The 19,446-nt window shown below is 40.0% G+C and overlaps 1 protein-coding gene and 1 pseudogene across 2 annotated transcripts in view; one reads left to right on the top strand and one right to left on the bottom strand.

Moving 5' to 3' along the window:
* Nup37 (nucleoporin 37) overlaps window positions 1-19,446 on the bottom strand; it is a 32,430-nt gene that overhangs the window by 10,962 nt on the left and 2,022 nt on the right. For both annotated transcript variants that reach the window (XM_021174439.2, XM_021174440.3), the window contains exons 3-5: window positions 15,133-15,257; window positions 10,115-10,187; window positions 8,064-8,158 (exon numbers count right to left, since the gene is read on the bottom strand). In XM_021174439.2, coding sequence (XP_021030098.1) covers window positions 8,064-8,158; window positions 10,115-10,187; window positions 15,133-15,257 — 293 coding nt within the window. The remainder of the gene's footprint in view (window positions 1-8,063; window positions 8,159-10,114; window positions 10,188-15,132; window positions 15,258-19,446) is intronic.
* Window positions 2,176-2,287, top strand: LOC115032262 (U6atac minor spliceosomal RNA; annotated as a pseudogene).

Raw genomic sequence — 19,446 nt, 5'->3', positions numbered from 1 at the left:
GGAATGATAATCTGAAGCAAGAAGTTTGCAAAGGGCATGTCAATATATGTCAGATTTTCAAATATACTCTGAATATAGCACTGGAACTGAGTATTATCTTTTTTTAAATACTGAAGTCTACTTAGCAAGCAGTAGCAATAACTTTAATATACTAGCAATATTAATGATGAAAGAAATGGGTTTCTAATCACAGAGTAATAAGAATTAAAACCAAGAATTACCTATGCTTGTTTTCTCTTTCATTAGCATTAATTTGCTCACGGAATTAATGAAGGTATGCAAATGTGATCCAGTTTGTGGTGTATTTCCTGAATCATGTAGCCATAACATAATAATGAATAATACATTATTCTGATTTCATTCTGTGCTTGGAATTATTCAGGCATTGGGTATGTGGTCTTTAATGCTAATTATTCTTAAAGAAATGCTGCACTGGCCTATCTTCAGAAAGATCACAGTTTCCACTTTACCACTTCCATCAGGGCTATTTAAAAATATTTCACATATCTTATGGTTCCAACAGGAGAAGGAGGAGAGAAACTCCATCTTAATGACAGATCCTAAGAGTCTTTCAAATGTATGTAAACAGACAGACTGGCAACAACTTGCTAGCATGTGATACACAGTAGAAGTGAGATATTCATTTTTCTTGGAACATTCTTTTGAAAGACTACACTTCTGACTCAGTGAATAGTTTACATCATCAGTATTCCTAGCCAGTTACATGGTCACACTTGAAAAAACAAAACATATAAACAAACAAACAAAAACCCCAAAGCAAACAGCCATAAAGGGGCTAGAGATGGCCCAGAGGTGAGAGGTCCTCCTGCAGAGGACCTGAGCTCAGTTCTCAGCACCCATATCACAAGTCCCTGGAACTGCAGTTCCAGGAATCTAATGCCACCTTCTGGACTCTGCAGGTACTGCACTCATATTCACAACTACCTCACCCCACATATACCAAAGTTAAAAAAAATATAAAATTTAAAATGAGTCTTATCTCTTTAAGAAAGAAGTTGCATCCTGTCCTTCTCCCATTCCTAACCACAACATCAGATCTATAATATTTCATATTTTATAGAGAATGTGGATGGATATTACATGTCTCATATACATTGGTCTTAAACTAAGAGTATCTCAGTTTGCAGAAGTCAATTTTTCCCTCATTGTAAAATTTTATCCAATATTTTTAAGGCTTGGGGGGGGTTCCTTCTGACAGCTTTTGTAATTATAGTGAACACTGAGTCTACTTCTTTTGTATCCCCCAAAGTACTAAGTATTGTGTATATTAACATGCTTAATAAATATCTGCTGATCTGAATTGTTCTTACAGAATGACACTGTTGCCAATACTCAAGAACATCTGTGATTTGCCACCGACTAGGAATAGGATTTTCTTCATTGATGAATTTATAAAATCATAAGCTTAACCCATTAATCACTTAGACGAAGGCTGCAGAGGTAGCTCCCCAGTAAGAGCACTTACTGTTCATGCACAGGACCAGAGTTTTGTCCCTAGCCCTCAGGTTGGGCGGCTCACAATCACCTGTCACTTGAGCTTCAGGGGATCTGACACCCTCTCCTGTCCTCCGTGGGTATCCACATATATGTGGACATATAATTACACATAAGTAAAAAACTTAAAAGAAATATTTAAAATAAACCAATGAAAACCATTAAGTATGTGGCTGAAGAAATAGCTTGGCTCTTAAGAGCAATGGCTGCAGAGGTCTTCCAATGTCCGCAATGTGGGGCACTCAGGTACAATGAGGTCTTCTTTCTCCTTTGCTGAGAAAGGTCTTGGTATGTTTGTTGTCTTGGCTAGCTAGCCTGGTACTCAAGTAGCTCTTGGAGGTTTCAACCTCAGTCTCCCAATTGACCAATATAGGCATGTGCCATACCTGGGTTTTCACTTTTTTGTCATAAGTTTTGTAAAGTTCAGTTTATTTAAAGGACTTGGATTCAAGTTTGTTCTATCTTTTAAGAATCTCTTTCTTCCATAAGGTGGTGGCAATAAAGTGTGAGAGGTCTTTACATTTCTTTTACTAGATAAAAATTTGTCAATTCTCATAATTTTGGGAGAATTTAACTAGTCTTCAGAAACAGAACATAAAAAAGTACCCCTTAAAACAAAACAACAAAGCACCCTCTAAGTATAATGTAAGAAAAACAAATGGGCTGTAGAAAAGGTCAGCTCATCCTTAGAGGGAGGAAGAGGCCTCTTGGCTAAACAACACGCATATGGCAAAGGCATCGCCACCTCTATTGTGGCATTGAACCACTGTACCCAAGAATGGAGGAGATAAAGGTCTGTCTAGACATCTCCTGCCACCTGAGGGCACCTCCAGGGCCAGGAATAGGCTACTCCTAATTGAGTTGTTGGCCAAACAGGCCCAAAGAAAGCTCCCACTAACCCAGTGGGTGTAAGGCTTGTTTGCATAATAATGTACATATTTTTCACATACCTCTGAGAAATGACCTCTTTGTTAACATTATCATTAATTCATGATAATCTAAGATAGCATTAAGGGCAGGAGTTGAAGGTGTGGCTAATGTCTCAACAAACACTAGGACCTTCGGGACAGCCTTTAAGACTATGGAAAAAAGCTCTAAACACATGAGTACAATACTCACATAAACACACACACACACACACACACACACACACACAATTTCTCAACTATGTAAAATATAAGGATGCAATATGAATTATGAGGGGCTTCCTGAATCTAAAGGAACAAAGGCAGCTACACTATGAATCACCTTGTCAGAAAGATAAAAAGGCAGGCAGATTCTTGAGTTCAAGGTCAGCCTGAGACACAACAAGGTTAAACCTAAGTGTGGCAGAAATGGTAATTTCAGGACAAGGTTCTACTCAACTAGCATACAAAGAGATCTGTGCTTAACAAAGGCAGACAGATCTCTGAATTCTTTTGCAATGTTAAAAAAAAAAATGTATGCTTGCTGTCTCCTAAGAATCAAAGGTCAGTGGATGCTGATTCATAAAATAATCTAAAGGAAGCCTGGAGTAAATGCCAGGATTGAAATGGAAAATATAAGACTAGACCTGCGTTCTGCAGCAGAGAATTTTCTAGGATAAAGAGAATTGTTGCTGGGTTGGAGAGATGGCTCAGTGGGTAAGAGCTCTGACTGTTCTTCCAGAGGTCCTGAGTTCAATTCTCAGCAACCACATGGTGGCTCACAACCATCTTTAATGGGATCTGATGCCCTCTTCTGGTGTGTCTGTAAACATTTACAGTGAACTCATATAAATAAAATAAATCTTTACAAAAAAGAGAACTGCTTGGAGAACAGATATACATAGACACACAGACACAAACACATAGACACACACACTCACAAGCCAGTAGCATGGACAGAGAGATCTCTTAGAATAGCAAGCAAGCTGAATATATAGAGAGAAGCCTCCAGAGAGAAAGCAAGGACAGAGAGAAGCAGACTGGAAAAGTTGTATCAAGCAGAACAAAGTCGTCAGCTTGTATTCACAATTTGACTTCAAGTTGTTCTTTTCACCACCCTTAGACACCCCTTCTCTCACTCCCCGTCTCCATGCTGAGGCTGATCCTTGGGAGTTTCTAAAAGCTGATGGGAAGGCTTTGTTGCTGATGACAACACTTATATAAGTCATCAATGATGGATAAGTCAAGCTGGTTGTCCCCCTTCCTGGAACTGTAAGGAACTCTGCGTACTATCAGAGGAGAAAGGCTAACACCAATCCAACTACAAACCTTTCAATCTACAATGGTGCTCTGCCTTCAAGATACAATGTGCAACAGAGGAAGAAAAGTTGTGTGAACAGCCAATCACTAGCTGGATTTAAGGAACACTTCAAAAGACGAGACCCGCACCTGATACTCCTCAGGGAGCCTAAAACATGAGACAAAATAGTCCATGTATCCAGCGGAAAATCAAATACTGCTGTTTGCCAAAGGAATGTAGCAATAAAATGACCAATGACATTCTGCTATACTCATAGATGAATGCTTTGGTTAGTCATCAGAAAGCTTGCTCCTGCAGCAGATGGGAACAAATACAGAAACCCACAGCTAGATAATATGCAGAGTGAGACAGCTAGGAATACACAACCCTAAATGGGATGTCTCCCTCAAATCTCTCCCCTCAGGGCTGAGGGAGGAAGACACCAAGGAAAGGAGCCTTCTAGACACAACAACACAAGGAGCCTTCTGAACACAGCGACTGTGTGTGCAGCATGCGCAAGGTGTGCATAGGTAAGCCAGTAAGTAGGAGCTCAGGACTAAGAGGAAATGAACACAATCCCCCTTACCTAACCCAAGAGTTCTCTCCAGTTGAGAACTGCTCACAAAGGAATAACTTTATCCAAAGGAGTAGTCTCACTATGCATACAAATCAAAGGCAGGTCCCAGGCCCAGCAGCAGATGCTAGCACAAAACAAACTCAATGGTGTTTTTGGAAGTTTTCTTCCCCCCACCCCGCCCCCCTCCCACCTTCTGGTCATGTTTTGTTTAAGCATTATATACATATATACACACACAAATAAATATTAAAAAATATTTATTACATATTTAAAATACATAATTATATGCTTATATTATACAATATATTAAATATGTAATAAATATAAACATATATAATAAACATATATTACATTATGAAACAGGTGTTTTGCTTCTATATTAATGTTTTTGGTTTTGGGTTTTCATGGGATTCATCCTGTGTATGCTAATGTGTATGTCTGTTTATATATGTTTCTTTGTTTTCTCTTCAGCTCATATTTTTCCTTTCTGTTTCTTTCTCTGACTGTCCTATTCGGGATTGTTATGATTATTGTTAATGCCTGTTTGTTTCTATTGAGAGACAAGAAAGGGAGTTAGTTTAGGTGGGTGGGGAGGAGCTCTGAGGAGCTGGGTGAAGGGGAAACCCCAGTCAGAATAGATTGTATATTAAGATAAATATTTTTTCAATTAAAAAAAGTTAAAGCAAAGAAGCAAATATAAACAAAGTAAACCAAGCAAAAAAAGAGAAAAAGCCCTTCTGAGAGCAGCCAGCAATGCCGTGTGCCTTGGCTGCGGCCTGCCAGACCCAGCTTCCTCCTGGGCTTTGCAGGGACACACATTTCTTTCTCTTTCAGGTGTCATTATTCTAAATACTTCTTACTAGAAAAATCATAATTTCATAGAACTGAGTCACCAAAAATAGTTTTAATTGCTTTAAATAGTCCGTTTATTATTTAGGCCTCTATTCAAACGGGTTACTAAGTCCTCAGAACCCTTGGATTTTATGCCTACAAACCTTTCATGTCCTTCACATGAAAAATTTAGCAGGTAATACACAGACATAATAGCCTACAACTGTAACTATATCTTTAATTATAAGCTGGGCATGGTGGTGTACAACTTTAATCCCAGCATTCAGTAGGCAGAGGCAGGCAGATCTCTGAGTTCCAGGACAGCCTGGTCTAAAGAGCGAGTTCCAGGACAGCCAAGGCTACACTGAGAAACCCTGTCTGGAAAAACAAAGCAAATAAACAGAAAAGTAAATTGTATAAAGACAAAAAAATGTAAGTAATAGCTATTGGATTTACTGTCAATGTGAGGCACTAAATATTTAGAAGCTGTATAATGTATGTACATTAATAAGTATGGTTTTAAAAGAACATTAAAAGCAGAAAGAATTCAAGGTGCATTCAGTGAATTTATGTTCACAGTACCCGTTAAACCATAGGGACCATGGGATCCACTGTACTGGCTATTTTTGTGTCAACTTGACACAGCTGGAGTTATCACAGAGAAAGGAGCTTCAGTTGAGGAAATGCCTCCATGAGATCCAACTGTAAGGCATTTTCTCAATTAGTGATCAAGGGGGAAAGGCCCCTTGTGGGTGGGACCATCCCTGGGCTGGTAGTCTTGGGTTCTATAAGAGAGTAGGCTGAGCAAGCCAGGGGAGGCAAGCCAGTAAAGAACATCCCTCCATGGCCTCTGCATCAGCTCCTGCTTTCTGACCTGCTTGAGTTCCAGTCCTGACTTCCTTTGGTGATGAACAGCAGTATGGAAGTGTAAGCTGAATAAACCCTTTCCTCCCCAACTTGCTTCTTGGTCATGATGTTTGTGCAGGAATAGAAACCCTGACTAAGACAAATTGGTACCAGGAGTGGGGTATTCCTGTGACAACCTGACCATGTTTTGGGGAGGACTGTGGAAGGACTTTGGAACTTTGGGCTTGAAGAGCCATTCGTTGTTAAGAGCTCTGTCAGATGTTGTGTAGGAGCTTGGAAGATAATGTTGAGAACAGTGCAGAAGATGGAGGTCTGGTTTGTGAAATTTCAGAGGGAAAATTAAAGACTCTTTTCAGGGCCGTTGCTGTTTTGATTGTGAAGATTTTGTAGTTCTGGTTAGCTGGGGCTGAAGAATCAGCTGTGATTAACAAGATACCAGAACTACTAAAGCAAAAACTTTGCATTACTGGGACTATTGATGCTGGTTAGCTGGAGCTAAGAAATTAGCGGTGATTAAGAAGAGACCAGCATCGTTGAGGTGACATCTTCTGGGAAGTGTTTTCTGAAAGCACAAAGAGGCTGTGTTCCAGAGATAGGCAAGGTTGTACTCCTTCTGCAGTGGGACTTGGTAATGTGTAAGGGTCACCCAGGTGGTACTGGTTTTGAAGGCATGAAGGGGTCACACAGCAGCTCAGGCTCGGCACTGTGAGAGGCCATGGAAGGCCATTGGTGAAGGTGCAGCCTCAGTTGTAATTGAAGGCCCAGGACTGAAGGGGTCATGCAGTGTTTTGGAGATGCCAGTACCATGAGATGACCACCAAGAGCAGCAGCAGCAGTGGAGTACAGGCATCTGGAGCCCAGAGGACGACGTGTGTGCTACAAAGGGCATGGCTGGAGAAGCGACCCAAGCCCTTGGAGGAGCCCAGAAGATCGTGAGTTGGATCCCAGACGTTGGACGGTTGGAGAATGATTTTTGCTTTGATTGTGACTGTGCCCTGATATTTTCCCTCTTGATGGAAGAAACTGTTTTAGTGGAGCCCACAGTTAAGAGACTTTTAATTGTAAAAAGACTTTGGATTTTAAAAGGATTGAAATTTTAAGAATATGTAAAGACTGTGGGACTTTTAAAGTTATTTAGATCTTGGGGATGAATAAGAATGTAAGGGTTGAGGCTTACTAGTGATGTGTTTGTGTGTCAAGTTGACAAGGGGTCAATTGTACTGGCTATTTTTGTGTCAACTTGACACAGCTGGAGTTATCACAGAGAAAGGAGCTTCAGTTGAGGAAATGCCTCCATGAGATCCAACTGTAAGGCATTTTCTCAATTAGTGATCAAGGGGGAAAGGCCCCTTGTGGGTGGGACCATCCCTGGGCTGGTAGTCTTGGGTTCTATAAGAGAGTAGGCTGAGCAAGCCAGGGGAGGCAAGCCAGTAAAGAACATCCCTCCATGGCCTCTGCATCAGCTCCTGCTTTCTGACCTGCTTGAGTTCCAGTCCTGACTTCCTTTGGTGATGAACAGCAGTATGGAAGTGTAAGCTGAATAAACCCTTTCCTCCCCAACTTGCTTCTTGGTCATGATGTTTGTGCAGGAATAGAAACCCTGACTAAGACATCCACTGAGAACTTTATAGACTTTAGGACTTGTCAGATACTACAGGTCCCCTCAGGCAGTACTAGTCCATTTTATCTTACTAGTTTGTTAGTAAGCATTAACTTGTCTTTTGTGATATAAGAAATAACTTCACAGTTTGACAGCAGCCCTGTATTAGCCTACTGAGCTTGCCCAATGTTGGAGACTTTGATCCACTGGTGTACATGTGCGGATAAATATTCAATCTAAAAAAAGAGGGTACGAGGTACATAGGAAGAAGCAAGAGAGCATCCCGTAATTGGATGGAAACGTTATTGGTTTTGGAACTCAAGATTGGGACATTTGTACACTTTAAATAAAGTAGACTTCATTTCCAGTATCTTGTAGAGGCTATACAGAAGCTACAATGACTTAATTTTTAAAATGTTTATTAAAAAACGAGAAAAGAAAAATGAAGCTGGAACACAAGCAACCTACCTGCAGGTGTGGTCGTCACTCACGCTTGCGAGCTCCTGGCCTTCTTTGGGATGGAACACCAAATCATTAATGAAATCTGAGTGGCCCTCCAAAACCTGTGAGAGAGGAAGGCTGGTAAGCAAGCACGGATTGTCTACAACGTCCCTACCGAACAGTTTTACTCCATACTGTTTTCTATAATATTTTAACAAATCTGCCATTTTAAAAAGTATGATTTATATAGTGACTTTCCTAGAAAGGCTATTGTGGAGAGAAGTCAGTCACTTAACACACTGCTACTAGCTCAGTCTTTCTTTTCTAGTGCGCCTTTCTTATAAAACACATTATTTTCTTTAATTGCATCTGTCCTCATATCACTGCTTTTCTCATTAACTACATAAAGCTCAAATAACAAGTGAAGTTGCAGAAACATTTTGGGGCTCCCGAGACAGTCTTTCTAAGCTTTTTATTATGTTTCTGTCGCTCTGCACACTTACAACCACCTAGCAAATATGAACAATATGAAGTTCACCTCTAATGTTTGTATCATTTGTTCAATGTCAATGAGAGCACTGGAGATAATGAATATTAAAACTCATTGTCACAATCAACACAAAACCCCCTTCCCCGATGGAACTAATGGGAACTTATAAGGGTTAATGCTATTCTTATACGAAAATATGATAAATTTCAACTCAACATGAGAGCTACTTACTATTAACAGAAAACATGTGTGTGTGCATATATATGTTACTATGTATAAAATATTGTTCTCTAAGTTCTATATTAATTAGCTCAACCAGTACTCACAACCTTATGAGGCAGATGGATGCTATACCTAGCTTTATCAGTTAGGAAGAGTTTTCCGGCTCCCGGCCTGCTGTGAGGAGAACTGAGTTGTAATACAGGGAGTGAATCTATTATCTTAAGGAGGCTCTACATTTAGTTTTCTAAAAATCTACTGAAAAAGTCCCTCAAGGAGTGTGTTCCACAGTAAATGATAACCGCAGCAAGGCCACTGACCTACCCTTCACAAGGTTTTAGGGTCACGTGCTTCACTTTTTCCTTTTCCGTTTTGGTTTTCCAAGGCAGGGTTTCTCTGTATAGCTCTTGCTTGTCCTTGAACTCACTCTACAGAGCAGGCTGGCCTCGAACTCAGAGACCCACTAGCCTCTGCCCTGCCTCCCTCTCACACCCCGAGCGTTGGGATTAAAGGTGTGCACCACCACTGCCTGGCTTGCTTTACTTTTCTTACTGTGTTGTGAGAATCTAAGACAACATGGTATTGTTTAAGTTTGTAATTATCAATGCATTTATCATGCTCATTCTCCGCCCACCACCACTCTGTAACCCAGCCTAGGCTGCCTGTCCTCAATGTTTGTTTGTTCTCTTGAAGTTACCTGCATTTCACTCTTCTCCTCTCTTACCTGTTGTTACTAGTATCTTTAAGTGATAGAACACCAAATCTAGAGGCTTCTTCTAACAGCCTAGTGACTAGGGTGTATGAAACAGTAAATGAAACCTAAACTGCAGTCTTTGAAGAGATGGTGAGTAATAATCTACTTGACTGGATCTTGAATTAAGAAACAGGCCGCTGGACTGAAGGGGAGACCCTCACCCAGAATGGCTGGCCCCAGAAATAAAGAGGTCCCAGGAAGAACTGCGTTGCTTGCCAGCCTGCCTTCACTTCTGCCTGGAGATTATGTCCAGCCTGCTGTGGCTGCTGTCCCTGTTCTTTGCTGACATCAGTGCCATGTGTCTCACTCAGAATCTTCCAGGCCTTCAACACCGATTGGACTGTTGAGGTGTCAAGCCTCAGACAGAACAGTTCAGGGTTCCCAGCCTCTTCAGCATACAGACTCCTATATATGACCCAGCTCCTATTGTGTTAGTCATATAATAAATCCACTGTTATAAAATATATTCATTCTACTGTTCTTTTCCTCTAAAAAATTCTTGACTAATCCAATGGTCATTAAAGTGTTATTTTAAACCATGGTAAGTACAATTTCATAAGCAAAGAAAATAAACATTTTAACATGAAGATGTATTCATTATACTGGTCAATATACCTTATATTCATTTTTATCTTGAAGATCTGAAGTAAATAATCTAATCTTCAAATCAGCAGCTGAAGTACAAAATCTAAAGGGAAAAAGAATCAGATTATGTCTAGCCTTTGTGAATTCAAGCCTCTCCCATGCCACCGTTGCCTCTAAGTAATCAAAGCTTGCCATAACGCAAAGACGCTTCTGGGTCTGGTGATGGCAGGCGCAGGGGTTATTGCAGTTTACACTAAAAAAATATTACAGCCATTAAAGAAAGTAAGAGGCAAATCCAATGTTTTATTCTGGAACACATAAAGTGTCCGGACATTCTGGGCTTGTGTCTTCACCCATAAACAGAATTCACACTAAGATGGCATTCTCTATCTTTTTCTGAATCTTTGCTACATTAGGGGTTTACAAGTTGTTCTTTAAGGAGACCAGAATACCTCAGAGACTGAAACATGATGGGAAATCTGAGCTCCACTACAAAGAAAGAAAATGAAGCAGAGATGAAAAATGCAGCAAGTGAGGAAGACAGCAGACTAACAGGCCATGCCCCAACCCCACTGCATTACCAACCAGAACTTTTGAAACATAAATTTAACAGTGAGAGATTCTAAGTTGCACCTCAGCCACATACAGAGCTCACTTTGCAGTAACAAAGAAATTTTATTTATTTCAGAATACTCTTAAAAAATAAGGCAAATAATAGAGCATGTACATGACTATAATCATATATAAATATATTTAAATCAGGGTATCTAACGTTTTGGCTTCTTTTAGCTATACTGAATGAAGAAGTGACTTGAGGCAGACATTTTATATATATAAATATTAATAAAAAAGCTGATGAGTAAACAGAGCCTGTGTATAACTTTCATGACATTTGCTGCTGCAGACAAACAAGAAGTCTCCACACAATGTATGAAGTGCCTGCTTGCAGAGTCTGAAAGCCACCAAGCTCGTCCACGTTTGTGACCCCTCATAAAGAAAATGGACACATCTAAGTAACACAATATCGTTTTCTTTTTCTATTACGGAAGTAAAAGGGCAACAGAAAACAAATGCTACACCTGGCATAGTGCTTGAGAAACCGCTGCGTCTGAGTTGATGGACAATGTGACAACTCTCAGTCTTTTGTCAAGATGCTTGTCACATATTCTGGCTTGGATTGTACTAGTATTCTATATTTTTTAAAATAGTTGCCCACAAACATAGATGCTGTAAAAAAGCGATGAGATGAATGTATTTGAAGCAAGGGATATTGATCTCTGGAAAGATGAGACTTACAAAGTCTAGTTTAAATAAAAGTAAAGAAACTTGATCAAATTTTAAGTAGGATGTCAGGCAGCAACTCTATGCACTCCATGTGAAAACTGGAAGGTAACGTATTCATGTTGATGTAATCTTTGTCAATTTGATAGAATTTATTATCATCATCACTGAAACAAATTCCTGGTCATGTATGAAGGAGACCTGCGTGACGGTATCTGGCACTCTAGATAACCAAATGAGCATAGCTACTTCTTCTACCACAAATAACAAGCCCATGGTTTGCAATGGTAGGCCAAAACAGTACTGGTAATCACTGTGTTTCACTCTCTAAGTCATTCTGAGCATATATAACATCTGATGGTGCCAACTCAACTGTTTGTACTTGGAACATAAAACATTAAAAGCCACCGTCACTGTAAAACTGAAGCCAAACATGCATACCGACAGTACCAGCACACACATATTCATGTGACAGAGCAGCACAATGTTGTTATCTACAAAGTTCCTGGCCTAGTGGTGCATGATTGAGTTACCCGTCCCCCCACCCCCGCAAATAATGTTTTTATTTATTTATTTATTTATTTACTCAGAAATCTGCCTGCCTCTGCCTCCCAAGTGCTGGGATTAAAGGCGTGCGTTACCACGCCCGGAGACAAATAATGTTTTATATAAGTTTATGATTTTGTGTTGGGTCAGCTTTGTAGCTATACTGGGTCATATGCAGCCTTTGGGATGTAGGTTGAATACTCTTGTGAGTAATGAAAAGAATTTTGATATAAAAATAAGCTTTTATTTTATATTCCTGATCCTTCTAAATTATATACCTTAAGAATATATTAACATTATAATAAAATGTGTGTGTGTATATATATATATATATATACTTTAATGGTTTATTTATTATTATATGTAAGTACACTGTAGCTGTCTTCAGACACACCAGAAGGGCACCAGATCTCATTACAGATGGTTGTGAGTCACTATGTGGTTGCTGGGATTTGAACTCAGGACCTTTAGGAAGAGCAGTCAGTGCTCTTACCCACTGAGCCATCTCTCCAGCCTAAAATGTATATTTTATTTAAAACAATAAATATATGCTGTCAGCTTGCTCTAAAGTATTCTTTAAATTATGTAAGTTCCAAAACTGATTTGAGGCAGCTTACAAAAAAAAAAACCTACCCGACAAATAAACAAAAACAAAAACAAACAAACAAAAAAACTCAACCAAACAAAATCCCTCAAAAATAATAAACTGTAGTAAACTCACTGAAACAAGTGGAAACAACTTGTTTCACTATGGATAAACAAGTAGTGAAGAATGACGTGAGTGTGTGTCTGATGCAGTGACTAGGTCAGGGAAGCCCCACACAGCCCAGTTCAACACTTTGTGAACAAGATTTTCTACTACTTGCTGTTGTCTAGATACAGATACTGTGAATATATCTGCTTAATATAAAGGCAAACAAAAAACATACCATCTATGATAATCACTTATGTGTGCTGACAAAAGGAGCTATATAAATTATTCAAAGTTAATTTAGATAAAAGTTGTGAATCTGCCGGGCATGGTGGCACAAGCCACTTGGGAGACAAAAACCAGGCTGATTTCTGAGAGATCTAGGCCAGTGTGGGCTACATTAACCCTTTGTGTGTTGGGGGGGGGGCTGTAAAATATAGAAAAAAATAGAACATCTTCACAACCCTGTAGGCAGACCCATCTTATAGAAAAAACCAAATCATCAAGGTACTAAAAATTATTAGTTGTAAGGGAAATGTCATATTTTAATGAAACCAGAAAATCCCAGAACTGCACTAGAATTGCTAAAATTAAATATCCTAAATGTTAGGGAGCAGGAAGGTCAACATGAACACTCCCATTATTCTTGGGAGCACAGAATGACAGAAAAGCTGCAGGCACTGGGCCTTCCTCCTGTGCTTTGCAGTGCTGGAGACAGAACACAGGGTCCAGGTACAGCAGGCCAGGGTCACCATAAAGCCACACCCAAACCCCAAATCTGGCACTTTCTTTTCTTGTTTTAGTTTATGTTTTGTGTGTGTTTTACCTACATGCAAAGGGGTCCAGGATCCCTGGAACTTGAGTCACAGGTGGCTGTGACCCATAACGTGTGTGCAAGCAACCAAATGCAGGCCACCTGTCTAGTCAGCCGCTGAGCTGTCATCTCCCCAGCTCCCTGTACTCTGTAATATTAATATACATCTATTTGTGACCCAGCCTTATACTCCTAAGAGAAATAAAAGTATCCATCCATTACAGCTCTATAAAGGTGTGCACATGAAACTACAGCTGTACAAGCTAAAATCTCGACACTGTCTGTGCATCCATCACAGAATCGTGGAGAAGCAAGTTAAGTAGAAAGAATGCAGTAGGAGGAGACAGAAGAGTTGAGGCTCAGAACCCTCACGCCTGTTAGAAAGAGCACATTCCATCCTTGTGATCCCACGGATGAAGTTACAGTAGGCACAGCTCAGCTGTGAGACAGAACTCTATCAAAGCTGCTGTGCAGGGAGTAGGGTTAGAGATGAACTGGGGGACATCAGAGCAAAGCCGTGTGTTACAAGAGTATGAACTATAAAACTATGCGCAGAGCTGGGGCTGCTGCTCAGTTGGTAAGCAGTGCTTGTTTTGCACGTGTGAAGAGTTGAACTCAGTTTCTAGAACCCACGTGAACGCGTCCGGTATAGTGCTGAACTCACAATGCTGGCGAGGTAGAAGTGGGAGAGAGTCAAGCTTGCACATGGATGACACCCAGGCTTGTCCACCAGCTACTGCGTGAATGGACCCATGCACATGTGCGTGCAAACACACACACACACACAAACACGTCAAAACTTGGTTTGTGTAGGTGTGTGTGGAAGCCAGAGGCATCGGATCCCCCTGGAGAGGAGTTACTGGTGGCTGTGCGTTGTGAGCCACCTGATATGAATTCTGAGAATCTGAGTTCTCTAAGTGTGTGACTTCTCTCAAAACCATTTTTTTAAAAATGCTTTCATCAAAACTGAAGTCCACTGAATAAACTAGACATGAATGTTATGCTAAACATGAGAATATGTCCTTGGCTACTGTTTCAAACAAATGCAGTTATTTTAACAAAGTAGCACTGTGTTGTCCCTACATTTACTTTGTGTGCATATGTGTACACACAATGGTGGCTGTGTGGAGACAGGATGACTTGCTAGAGTTAGCCTTCCTTCCATCAAGTGGGTTCTGGAAAGTGAACTTAGGTAGTAAGGCTTGGTGGCAAATACCTTTACCCACTGTGCTATCTTGTTAGGGCTTCAAGAGTCCTTTAATTCAGAATAAGAGAAGCATGGCCTGGAGAAATGGCCCAGTGGTTAAGAGCACTGGCTGCTCTTCCAGAGGTCCTGAGTTCGATTACCAGCAACCACACAGTGGCTCACAACCATCTGTAATGGGATCTGCTGCCCTCTTCTGGTGTGTCTGAGGACAGCAACAGCATACTCAAACATAAAATAAATAAATCTTAAAAAAAAAAAAAAGAATAAGAAGTACAGTGTCTGTGGTGACTTTGAACAATTCCGATGGGACTCAGGTACAGAGATTTGTAGTTTGGACCAAACACATGGTTAAAATATCAGTCACAGTCATAAATCTAAACTGCAAAGATAATAATACATAATTATTAAATAATAGCATCAACATATCTAGTCATCTAAGGTGACCGACAATAGGCATGCATCACTGACCAGGAAGGACAGTAATCGGGCACTGAAATGTTTCAACTTACTTGATTACAGGAGGCAGTGAGTCAAGTTTGGTCTCTGGGCTCCAGGCAATGCCGTCAACTCGGACTCCATGGTGAAATGTTCGTAGTGTTTTATACTGAATCCCTTCAATGTCTGTTTCTTCCTCCTAAATGGATACAGCAAATGTTTTAATGTTATAAAGACAAACAATAAAATAGTCTGAACTTCATTTTAATCTATAATTTATCACAAGGCATGCATATGCTTTTGAAGAGTGCAAAAGAAAATTAGATATTGAGATTATAGTAGTTTACGGAATTAAAGAGCATATTGGGGACTTGAGATGTAGCTTTAAAGTATTTGTCTAATGTGCACAAGGTCCTAGTTTGATCTCCAGTGTCCTCGGAGAGAAGCAAAAGAAATATAAATGGACAAACAAAGAAGCTGTTAAGCCTCATTAGAAACAAAGACACAGGTAAAGCAAAGCAGTAGCATGGGGCCCTTCCCCTAGGTGACCTTCACTTCAACAGCAAATACACTGCAGAGCCACTCAAAGAATAAGATGGCTTCAAAGTCAGTCTTCTAGGTAAAGGAGTAATTACACACCACTTGCCAACCGACAGAAAGATAACTGAGCACATACACGTGTTTTAAGTATGTGGAAGATCCTTTGAATGGTAATGCATGCCTCCACATCAGTGTTAACTTTTTCACAGTAGTATATATGCACGAGCTATTATAATTTACCTGTCCTATTAGACCAGTGGTCTCAACCTCCCTAATGCTGCGACACTTTAATGTAGTTCATCCATCCTGTTGTGGGGACCCCCAACCACAGTCTTTCCCTTGCTACTTCATAACTGTAATCTTGCTACTGTTTAAGAATTATAAGTATCTGTGATTTCCAGTGGTCCTGGGTGACTCCTGTGAAAGGGCCATTCTACCCCTAAATGGGTCACAACCCACAGGCTGAGAACCACTGCTCAGAAGAGCACTTGGCAGTGTTTTTCTTGGCAGTTTTCTCTACATTAGAGACCATGAAAGTGATATAAAGGTACACTGATTCAGAATACTGGTGCACAGTGATAACACTATAATAGGGAACCAGCCACACAAATTTCCAACAGAGAAAGGCAGTGAGGGGAGATACTTAGGAGTCTTCCAAAACTGCTAAACTCCTAATTCTCAGATTAGTTAATAGGTATGCAAGGATCTATTTTATTTATTATTTACATGTTTTACAGTATGCTCTCATATATACTTTTGTTGAATCCCAGTAGATGTATTGATTTTTCCAAGATAGATTTTGAGATCCCAGCAAAGTCATTTTACAGGCATGCTACCCAAGTCTTGATACAATTCAAACACTATTTGAATGAAACTTTAAATTCCAGGTAAACTTAACAAAAGGATTTTCTATTAATCAAAGAAGTGAACTGAAAAAAAAAAAAAACCACTGCCAGGTTTTACTACTTCATAATTTGTGTATATTACAACTAACCAGCTAACAGATATGCCAATGCAGCTACCACTAAGTAGTTTAAAATTAAGTGTAAGAGCCTAATCATAGCTAACTTCACAGACTGACTTAGATCTATTTTTCCATACTTGACGAACCTAAAAATGAATTTTTATATAGAACACATTACTTTGCTACTGTAACAAGAGTGATGAAAAGCAGGGCCTGAATTCGTTACTCAGATTAGATATGGAACGACTGAGCATCCTTAGGAATAATGAAACCACAGGCACTGCACAGGCGAAGCTTTATGTACCAACAGGAAGACTTGCCCTGCCCCTGGCAATACTGTCTGTTCGTGAGTCAGCCGATGAAAAGGGTAGTGTGTGTGTGGTGTAGGCCGTATTGTATAGGCAGGAAATTAAGAGACTTTGGAAAACTCGCTGTAATAGAAATTATTATGGAAGGTTCCAGCAGTTTGAGGTTGAGGAACAGCCAAGTTGGTGGAAGAGCTCTTCTGAGGATTTGAAGTAGCAGGCCTTTCCACCACACCCACTGAGGTCTCATACAGAATGCCAGTTAGCTAAGGCTGGTTTATCTAATGCAGCTAGCTCTCTTATTTAGTGCTTTCAGTTTAATGCAACACCTGAAAAAATATTAAAAAAGCAAAAAACAAAAAAACCTCTCTGAACACTTCCAATGAGAAAAGTAGCTGCTGTGGGAGAAGCAGATTCAATAGTAGATAGGGCTATTAGTGTTCTCAATGGTAAGCCAGAGTGTTTCCTTCCATGTCAATTGTATTCAATGCCCCAGTTCTGTCTCTGGAACTGTGTAAAATAAGCTGAATTTAGTGATGTCAAACCTTGCCAGAGCAAGCTCTGTTAGGTGAACATATTCAGAGCAGAATTAGCACCCGTTACTGCAAACAAATGGAGGTGACAAGTCAAAACTTGCCAGCCTAATTCCTCTTCCATGAGTTTTAAATATTTTTAATATAGCTGTGAAATTTGTTTCCGAATACACCATCTCCTTTTAATTAGAATACAATGCTGAGAAATAAAGATCAAAAACATTTTTTATCAACTTATAGAGAACTGTTGTCCAAAAAAATAGCTCCTAGCCATAGAGCCTAAAGCATCTGAAATGCAGCCAGTGTGTATAGTTACTTTATAAGGTATAAAACGAACATGTACAAAGATCTCAATGAAATTTATCAACATAAGACAAAGTATAGGGTAACCTTTATATTAATTATATATGAAGTACTCTACTTAAAAGAGCCATTTAAAATTCATTCTGCCTTTTTAATTACTTTTATTATGTGTGTGTGTGCGTGCATGTGCTATATATAGTACACATGCTGAAACCAGAGACAACCCCCAGGAGCTGGGTCTGTTTCCCACCATGTGGACTTTGGGCATTGATCTTGGGTCAGGAGGCTTGGTAAGAAGTGTCTTTACCCACTAAGCCATCTCCCTGGCCGTCCTTTGACGCTATCCTGACGTCTAAGCTTGTCTTGTGGCTCCTGTTATATTCTAACTGGCTAGTACTGACTGAGCTCTGCTCAGCTCCCCATGGTGTTGACTTGGGGTTAATATTCAGGAGACTAACATCTGAGTCACAGCTCTGCCTTCCCAGTCCCAACTCTCCCGTCTTAAGACAGTCATCTTCACTAACTGTCCTTGGTTGAGTTGGTCCAGTCTATTAAACAATGTTTGGCAGACAAAAGGCAGCTCAATGAAGTCAGTTATCAAAGGATTAAGGTATCTTTCTGTTTTTTTTCTCCACAAAAATGTGCCTGCCTAAACCATTCTCATTCAAGCCCAGCCAGACTTCTTTATTACGGAAGAGTGAATAAGGTTTGAAACTTTTATCCTTATTTGGTCTTTTATAAATGAGGCTGTTTTAAGGTGCTGCTTTCAGACTCTTTGGGAATAGGGCAAGAATCTCTCTCTCTTAGTTTCCTGGCCCTTACTACACTCATGACTTTTTTACAAATGTGTGGCAGTCAGCAAGCCTACCATTTTTACTCATATTTCTGGGTATGTAAAAGGACAGCACAAGAGTCTGAAAACCGTCTTGCTGAAATCCAGAGTTTTCTGTAGTTAGTGCTTCCTGATGACCCTACAGTGAAGACTGGTTTTTTTTTCTAATAGGCATGGGAAAGCTGGTTTGATTTACATACATACATACATACATACATACATACACACACACACAGTTTGGAAATAAGACCCGAGGATCAGCAAGGACAAACGTTTGAATGATACAGACATTCTTCTCATTTTCCTGCCTCTCCTTGTTGTCTGCCTTCTTCATCTTTCCTTTTTCTGATTTTTCTCCCCTATTGATTTCCCCTGGTGTTTCCTAACTGAACTTGAACTGCAGGTAGATATATCTGTCAGAATTTGACAATGAGATTCTATGACCACATCTGTTAACCCAGCAATGAGGGAAGCTCAAGCCTACCTCTGGTCGCTTGCGTTTTCAACACATAAGTGGCTTACATTAGAGAAAAGTTTTTAATAAGTCTTTCTTAAACCAATGCCACATTATTTGTCTGACGCATGACTTATGATTCTGACAGTCTAGCTGAACTTAGGCCAAGGGTCATAGAAATATAGTCCTGTAAATATTATTTTGGTATACCAAGAATAGCAGCAACGAAACTCTGGGAAGATGGGGTGGTGGTGTTGAGTCTTCAGTGCTGAATGCTTCCTATGTGGACCCTAGGTTTCCCGTGAGGAAACACTGTAATAAGTCTCTTGGAAGCGATTTCTCTTGGATGATTCAATATGAGGGTATGACTGCCACTGCTGCTCATACTAACCACAAAATACACATATATGGATTACCATGTGCCGAATGTCTTCTGGGAACTTTATATGCACTCACA

Source organism: Mus caroli, unplaced genomic scaffold, assembly GCF_978045245.1.
Source record: "Mus caroli unplaced genomic scaffold, Mus_caroli_1 scaffold_9, whole genome shotgun sequence".
Classification (NCBI taxonomy): Eukaryota; Metazoa; Chordata; class Mammalia; order Rodentia; family Muridae; genus Mus; species Mus caroli.
This window is presented reverse-complemented; position numbering and strand designations above follow the sequence as displayed.